The sequence below is a fragment of the Erinaceus europaeus genome, unplaced genomic scaffold (assembly GCF_950295315.1).
Source record: "Erinaceus europaeus unplaced genomic scaffold, mEriEur2.1 scaffold_1201, whole genome shotgun sequence".
Lineage (NCBI taxonomy): Eukaryota > Metazoa > Chordata > Mammalia > Eulipotyphla > Erinaceidae > Erinaceus > Erinaceus europaeus.
The window spans coordinates 11024-19759 of NW_026647682.1; the positions used below are offsets into that span (position 1 = coordinate 11024).

The 8736-nt window shown below is 40.3% G+C and overlaps 2 protein-coding genes across 2 annotated transcripts; both read left to right on the top strand.

Moving 5' to 3' along the window:
* Window positions 1-369: 369 nt before the first annotated feature.
* Window positions 370-2638, top strand: LOC132536415 (leucine-rich repeat and coiled-coil domain-containing protein PF3D7_0703800-like). Its single transcript, XM_060184239.1, has 2 exons — window positions 370-547; window positions 832-2638. Exon 2 carries the CDS (start codon window positions 870-872, stop codon window positions 1254-1256), a length of 387 nt encoding a protein of 128 aa, XP_060040222.1. The 5' UTR covers window positions 370-547; window positions 832-869; the 3' UTR covers window positions 1257-2638.
* Window positions 2639-2674: 36 nt separating this feature from the next.
* Window positions 2675-8030, top strand: LOC132536414 (TP53-binding protein 1-like). The gene is made up of 3 exons (XM_060184238.1): window positions 2675-2901; window positions 4784-4910; window positions 7823-8030. The coding sequence occupies exons 1-3, from the start codon at window positions 2745-2747 to the stop codon at window positions 8013-8015; spliced, it is 477 nt and encodes a 158-aa protein (XP_060040221.1). The 5' UTR covers window positions 2675-2744; the 3' UTR covers window positions 8016-8030.
* The last annotated feature ends 706 nt before the right edge of the window (window positions 8031-8736 follow it).

Consider the following 8736-nt stretch of genomic DNA (forward strand, 5'->3'; position numbering starts at 1 on the left):
AGAGGAAAGGGGGTGATAGGGAGAAAAACAGAAAGACACCTGCAACATGGCTTCACCCCTCGCAAAGCTTCCCCTCTGCAGGTGGGGGCCAGGGGCTCAAACCTGAGTCCTTGCACATTGTGACATGTGCTCTCAACCAGGTGCGCCACCACCCGGCCCCTGCTTATAAGATTTTATATTACATAATGATTTTATATTACATAATGGTTTTGCCATTACCCATTATCCTTGTCTGCTTGTAATTCTTTTGCTCTTGGTTTTATATTGAAAGATTTTGGGGCAGGAAAAATCTTGATGTGAAGGTTTTAGCATGGTCATTGCTAAGGGACAACGTTTTGCACTGAGCATGATAGTATGGGATGACACCTAGTTTCTTTGGTTTTGCTCCTAGATGCCTCTTCACAGTTGGGCTTTGGGGTTCTGGAACTTTCCCAGAGCCAGGATGTGGAAGAGCATACTGTGCCCTATGAACCAAACAAAGAGCGTCTCCAGCCGGTCACTGCCGACACTGGTTACGCCAGGCTGTCTGATACGGATACTGAGACTGGTATGAAATTTGTTTTCTGACATTTGGAATTGTTTTTAAGCTACATCCTCTCACCCTAGAACTATGAAATGTTTTCCTTGATATGCTTCATAATTATCTAAGTTGGCATAATAAAAGTTAATGTGCTAAGATTGCAGAACTATCCGATAAATATGACCTGCAGATTGAGATCTTTTTTTTTTTTTTTCTAAGTGGTTATTTTCCTTTTTGGAATTAATGTCTGTACATATTCCTACTAAAACTATTTCTACTAAGTATGACCTTCTGTGTTCTAAAACTTCAAGCAATTAAACATGAAGAACAGTCCAATGTAGATATCCCCATGACAGCACTGCCCAGTACGGATGTCTCTGTGACAGCACTGCCCAGTAAAGATGTCTCTGTGACAGCACTGCCCAGTACGGATGTCTCTGTGACAGCACAGCCCAGTAAAGATGTCTCTGTGACAGCACAGCCCAGTAAAGATGTCTCTGTGACAGCACAGCCCAGTAAAGATGTCTCTGTGACAGCACTGCCCAGTAAAGATGTCTCTGTGACAGCACAGCCCAGTAAAGATGTCTCTGTGACAGCACTGCCCAGTAAAGATGTCTCTGTGACAGCACTGCCCAGTAAGGATGTCTCTGTGACAGCACTGCCCAGTAAAGATGTCTCTGTGACAGCACTGCCCAGTAAGGATGTAAATGAGCAAGACCCGCTGCTGGCAAGGTAAACTATGTTTTATCTAGAAAGTATTTATGGGTCTGTGCAGTAAGTAGGGTTATCCTGATTCCACTTTGCCAAGTGGAACTGTTTTTAGAAATTGTTGTTTTTATTATGTGGGGCATGGTTTCTGGTTCAGTAGAAACTATTTCTTATTCCTTATCTCTAAACATTAAAAAGGCATTTTATTGCTGCTGTAAATATAAGCATGCCTCAATCTTTGGTTGCTACTCTTCTGATCTTTACAGAGGCAATGTCTCTCTGTGGAAGGCCTTTTTAGCCTTTCTAGTTTTATGAAGAGTCATAAGATTGTGTTGCAAGTCTACTGCTGCCACACTGAGGAACACAGATGGTTTTGGGTTCTCAAGTATCCTTCATTTGGTAATGCCTGGTATAGTTGTAGGAAGGCTATGTGTGTGTGTGTGTGTGTGTGTGTGTGTGTGTGTGTGTGTGTGTGTGTGTGTGTGTAGGCAGGCACAAACAGAGGGCCTCATATGTTCGAAGCATATATTCTCTCACCATTCTATTCCATTCCATTACTGAGGAGGTATTCTTTTCCCAAATATTTTAGACTCTTGATTGCATTGTATGCCTTTGCTCTGCCTGTGGTGATTGTTGTATACAGGTTTGGATATGACAGAGGAAAAGTAGACGGCTTTGGAAGGGGGATGAAAGGACATTACATCAGTGTTTTGTTATCATCTTCACTAGAAACAGTGAGGAGTGGAGTCCTGAGCAAAGTTGGCTAATAGGCTATTAAATAAAGTTGTCTATCTAATGCAAAACACTCAGCTTAACAGTGATGACTTTAGTTTTTTTGTTTGTTTGTTTTTAAGGAAGTTGGACTTTAGCTAGTTTTGCTATCCTATTTACTCTGGGTTATGGTAGAGTAAGTGGACCTCTTAAGTCTCTGGAAAAGGACCAGCAGTGAGTATCTAACATGTATGAACAGCATTAGTGTGAAGGGGTCTTGGTATGAGGCTTAATTTGGGCGTATGAAATGGAAAAGGTCAGTAGAAGATAATGTGGCAGTAGTCCAAAGATAATCCATTCAGGTACTTTCCATCAAAAAAATCATTCTGAGGGCGGAGGGGCACAGACCTTTGATGGTGGGAATGGTGTTAATATACAAAAAAAAAAAAAAAAAAATCATTGTTAGGTCTGGCATTGTGATCTGGATCAGAGTCTTTTATGCACATTTAGGTGACAACAAATGTAAGAAATCTCAAAATCACTTGTCAGAACTCTAGGAGAACATGTAATACAGTAGAAAGCAAGAGTTGAAAAAGAGGTATTGATTGTGAGACACTTAGATGGGCTTTGTATCATAAAGAGTTTTTTACTTTTAATAGTAATGTAGATTAGAGTTACTGGAATTTTTGAAGTTATTAGAGAAAAACCACAAAAACAAATGGGAAAAGCTTTTTAGTTCAAAGATGAAAGCATTTTAACTTAGCAACTTTTCTCCTGGTGATATGAATTTCTTAGGTCAGAGGACATGGCTTCTAGTCCCAAAGTACCTCTTACCACTATGGAAACAAAAGAACAGACATCTACTCAAGAACTTCTGGAAAGCAGCTTGCAGATTCAGAAGTCACCAGAACCTGAGGTTATGTCAACTCAGGAAGATATGTTTGACCAAAGCAATAAAACAGGTACAAAGAGTGATTGATTAGTTGCCATTCTCCATAGATCTAAACTTTTATTTCTATTCTTCAGCTACCATATTAAGTTAAAGAGCACTTTATCAAGTATATGAAGAAAAGTGGTATGCAGACTTTTTGATGATATGGGGAAAAAATCTATTTCTAGTAAATAATTGAGAGGAGGTTTTTTTTTTTTTTTTTTTTTTGGAATGATTGCTATTTAAAGTTTTAAAATAATGCTCTCTTTTTGAAATGGAGAAAAAAACCGTAATTTAGTAAAGTTAACTTTATGGACAGAGTAGCTAGCTATTTCCGTCATCGCAGGTTTTCTGATACTAAGTATCATGAAATTACATGTAAGCTTTTCATATTGACCTGAGTAACATTCCATTTATCCATATGTTTATTAACTCATCTACCACAAATAGAAAGTTATGATCTAGCAGAAAGAACACAAAAATTTAGAAGATAAGAGTGTTGTTAATTTTACATTATGTTAAACTTCACTGCTTTCCCCACTCCACAAAATAAAATGTGTTCATTCTAAGGGAAGAAGAGGCTTTATTTCTCGACTGTGCTGTGATGTAGGTTGCTGTGCAAGAAAGACATTCAGAAGGCCACCAAGAAATATTTTTTGGTCTCTCACTAAAGCTAGAAGTTTATGTATCTTTTCTCTGTAGTTGGGATTAGCACAGCTGATATTGCTTCTGTTGCTAAGGAGAAGAGACCAATAGGAAACTTCATAGTATGACTTAGTAATGGATGTTCATATATCTTTTTACTAAAGCATTAGTATTTTCTGTCTCCTTTTGAGGAGGCCCAAGTTCTAATCATGAAAATTGCTGAATTCATATTGTCAGGTATCATGCGCTTTACTTTGACTTCTCCCATCTGCATCATGGCATGAGCTTTACTTCATCTTAGGTAGACCTGGGAATAAAAGGCTCGCTTGCTGTTTTATAATAGAAGCTTCACAAGAAAGAAGAGCAGTCAAGCAGAGGTATAAGGATTCTGACTTTCCTCTTCAAGCTTCAATCATGACAGAAAGGACTAAGGATTTTTTTTTTTGTCAATTCTTTATTAAATGCATAATTTTGTAGGGAGGGGGGTGTTTAACGTTCACTTCAGGTGTGAGTTAGCATGGCATCCCATTAATTGCACTATAGTTAGAAAACAGTTTCTACCCTCTTGAAACATGGTTAGCAATAAGGATACTACTCTTCTTTAATTCTTCTTCTTCTCTCTCTCTCTTTAATAGAGATTTATTTATTTTATGAGAGGGAGAGAGACTGAGATAGGCCAAAGTATTGTTCCAGCATATGTGGTGCTGGAGATCAAACCTGGGGCCTCAAGTATGCAAGTTTTCTGAGCTACTTCCCTGGCTGTGGATATTACTATTTTTTTTTCTTTTTTATTTAAGAAAGGATTAATTAACAAAACCATAGGGTAGGAGGGGTACAATTCCACACAATTCCCACCACCTCCCCTGATAGCTTTCCCATTCTCCATCCCTCTGGGAGCATGGACCCAGGGTCATTGTGGTTTGCAGAAGGTAGAAGGTCTGGCTTCTGTAATTGCTTCCCCATTGAACATGGGCGTTGACTGGTTGGTCCATACTCCCAGTCTGCCTCTCTCTTTCCCTAGTAGGGTGGGTCTCTGGGGAAGAGGACACATTGGTGGGGTCTTCAGTCTAGGGAAGCCTGGCCGGCATCCTGATGACATCTGGAACCTGGTGACTGAAAAGAGAGTTAACATACGAAGCCAAACAAATTGTTGAGGGATATTACCATTTTAATAGTACTGAGTGTTTTTACTGATGAATCAACACTGTCACTCTGAGAAGTAAATGCAACTAGAATTTCTTTTTTTCTTTTTTCTTTTTTTCTAATAGCTTCTGATGCTTGTTCTACCCCTTCAAGGGAAGAAGGTGGGTGTTCTCTGGCTTCCACACCTGCCACCACTCTGCACCTCTTGCAGCTTTCTGGTCAGCGCTCTCTTGTTCAAGAAAGTCTTTCTACGTAAGTAAGCCTGAAGTAGTTTCATGATAGCATGTTCCTGAGAGTTTGTTAGTTCAGATTTTTTAAAAAATTAGTTCTAGCTGATGGTAGTGCTTAGGATTAAACCTGCAAAATTCTTTTTGAAACTAAAAAGATAAGACTTTAGAATTTGAGGTATGAGAGCTTAGCAGAACTGTTGAAGACAGGTCTACTTTCCTGTTTGGAGATAAAATTTTTTTGTATTAGTCATTTAATAATGGTTTACGAGAGTATGAGATTATAGAGATACAGTTTCACATTGCTCCCACTCGCTGCCAAAGTTCTGTGTCCCTACGCTTCTCTGATCATCACCATAGTTCTCTCAAAGTCTGAAAGACAGTTCCATTACTTTAAAAAAATTTTTTTTTTTTGCATCCAGTGGCTCGGTGCTGGCACTATAAATCTACTGCTCCTGGTGGCCACTCCCCCCCCCCCCCATTTTGTTGGGTAGAGAGAGAGAGAAATTGAGAGGGGCGGGGAAGGTAGAGAGGGAGAGAGAAAGACAGACATCTGTAGACCTGCTTCACTGCTTGTGAAGTGTCCTCCCTGCAGGTAAGGAGCTAGGGAACTTGAACCTGGGTCCTTTCACACGTCCTTGTACTGTGTGCACTTAACAGGGTGTGCCACCGCCCCCATCATTACTTTTCTTAGTGAGTTCTTTATCTATATTCTGCACATGAGTGAAAGCATCCATAGTTTTGTTTCTCTTTATTTCATTAAGCATAATCATGGAATTGTTTTCTGAGACGTATTAAGTATTCTTTTAAAAAATTTTTAATTTATTTATTAATGAGAAAGATAGGAGGAGAGAAAGAACCAGACATCACTCTGATACATGTCTGCCAGGGATTGAACTCAGTGCCTCCTGCTTGAGAGTCCAATGCTTTATCCACTGTGCCATCTTCTGGACTACTTAAATATTCTTTATATTATGCATAATCTCCACTAAAATATCTTTCATTAAGTAAAAGGCAAGATGTTAGAGGCAGATTACTTTGAACTGAATTGAGTTGACATAGTTAACAACAAAAAGATACAACATGAAAGATGGTACTGTTGATAAAATAGTAGCCTCAGCATCACATGTGCCAGAGTGATGGTCTGGTCCTTTCCCTGCCTCATTAATTAATTAACAAATCTTTAAAAAAGATAGACATTGCCAGCTTCTCTTTAACGCTCCTTTCCTTTACCAGGTTGATAAACACAACTTATAACAAAGGCCAGTCTTGCTCTGGTCTTATGAGACTGTGAAGGGATTTAAAAAATATTTATTCCCTTTTGTTGCCCTTTTTGTTTTATTGTTGTAGTTACCATTGTTGTTATTGATGTCATCGTTGTTGGATAGGACAGAGAGCAATGGAGAGAGGAGGGGAAGACAGAGAGGAGAAGAGAAAGATAGACACCTGCAGACCTGCTTCACCACCTGTGAAGCAACTCCCTTGCAGATGGGGAGCCAGGGGCTCGAACTCGGATCCTTACACCAGTTCCTGCGCTTTGCACCACCTGCACTTAACCTGCTGCGCCACTGCCTGACTCCCTATTGTTGTTGTTATTGATGTCATTGTTGTTACATAGGACAGATTGAAATGGAGAGAGGAGGGGAAGACAGAGAGGGGGAGAGAAAGATAGACACCTGCAGACCTGCTACACTGCCTGTGAAGTGACTCCCCTGCAGGTAGGGAGCTGGGGGCTCGAACTGGGATCATTGTGCTGGTCCTTGAGCTTTGCACCACCTGTGCTTAACCCGCTGCGCTACCGCCCAACTCCCTATTATTATTTTTTTAATATTTATTTATTCCCTTTTGTTGCCTTTGTTGTTTTATTGTTGTAGCTATTGTTGTCGTCATTGTTGGATAGGATGGAGAGAAATGGAGAGAGGGGAGGGGAAGACGGGGAGAGTAAGACAGACATCTGCAGACCTGCTTCACTGCCTGTTAAGCGACTCCCCTGCAGGTGGGGAGCCGGGGGCCTTGAACTGGGATCCTTACGCAGATTTATCCTATTTTAAATGGAATTAAATTCCTGGTTTGTATATCTCTGACTTGAGAAATAGTAATTATAATATTCATAACTCTTCCACTAGCCTCAAGTAGCTATTTGTGAGAAATGCTAATAAGCGTTTGTCTTAAAAACTCTGTTGACTATAAAACATTAATCCCAATAAAGAAATAAAAAGAAGAAAAAGAAATAAAATTTACACACACAAAAAGTGTGAAAACACCTGGTGTATTACACGAAAGTAAAAGAGTCTGGGGGGAGGAAGGCTTTTCAGGTCCTGGTGCCTGATGGCGGAGGAGGACATAGGCTGTGGGTGAGAGTGTTTTGCAGAAAACTGAGAAATTTACACACGTACCAACAACTGTATTTACTGTAAGCTGTTAGTCCCCCCAATAAAAAATCAAAACTCATTACCAAGCACAAGGACCCAGGTTCAAGCCCCTGGTCCCTCCCTGCAAAGTGGAAGCTTTACAAGTGGTGATGTAGAGCTTCAGGTGTTTCTCTTTCTTTCTCCCTCTGTATCCCCCCTCCCTCCTCAATTTTTCTCTGTCCTATTACAAAAGAAAGAAAGAAAGAAGAAAGAAAGAAAGAAAAGAAAGAAAGAGAGAAAAAAGAATAAAGGAGGGGCTGGGGAACTTTTCACACCTGAGGCACCAAGTCTCAGGTTCAATCCCCATCGCCACTGCAGTGCAAGCAACAATGAGGACCGGGGAGATGGCTCAGCGGTAGAACTCAGGCATTAATGTGCATTAGGCCCAGTACTTTTCCCTGGCACTGCATTAGATGGAGGGGCACTCTGGCCGCTTGTAAAAATAAATGTAAAAAAAAAAAAACCAAATAGATATGTAATATTTTGACTGTGGTAAAATAACCTGTCATTCTCTCTCTTTATAAAGGAATTCCTCAGATCTTGTTGCTCCTTCCCCTGATGCTTTGCGATCTACCCCTTTTATTGTTCCTAGCAGTCCCACAGAGCAAGAAGGGAGAACAGGTAAGAGTTCTTTTGATACTCATTTCAGATTAGGAATGAAATTTATGTCTTGCATTTGTACTATTCCTTTGTGTTTGGACAGGGATGTGAACTGTTAAGTAGGATTCATGTGTAACCATCAGAGATATGGCCTATTGTAAGATATTCTCGGTTCTTACTATTCTAAAACTGATTCTTCTTGGAAGTCTGTTTTTTTGTAATAATAATAATAATAATGCCACTTTTCCATAAGGGGAAAGTTTCGTGTTTTTTTTTCTCTCTTTTTTATTTAAGAAAGAATTAACAAAACCATAGTGTAGGAGGGGTACAATTCCACACAATTCCCACCACCCAATCTCCATATCCCATCCCCTCCCCTGATAGCTTTTCCATTCTCTATCCCTCTGGGAGTATGGACCCAGGGTCATTGTGGTTTGCAGAAGGTAGAAGGTCTGGCTTCTGTAATTGCTTCCCCGTTGAACATGGGCGTTGACTGGTTGGTCCATACTCCCAGTCTGCCTCTCTCTTTCCCTAGTAGGGTGGGTCTCTGGGGAAGCAGAGCTCGAGGACACATTGGTGGGGTCTTCAGTCTAGGGAAGCCTGGCCGGCATCCTGATGACATCTGGAACCTGGTGACTGAAAAGAGAGTTAACATACAAAGCCAAACAAATTGTTGAGCAATCATGGATCCCAAGCTTGGAATAGTGGAGAGGAAGTGTTAGGGGGGTACTCACAGCAAACTCTAGTGTACTTCTGCTTTCAGGTATATATTTTGCAGTAGTTTACGGATACGTGTGAACATATGCTCTCTCTCACAGAAACTGGTGTATATCTAGGTTT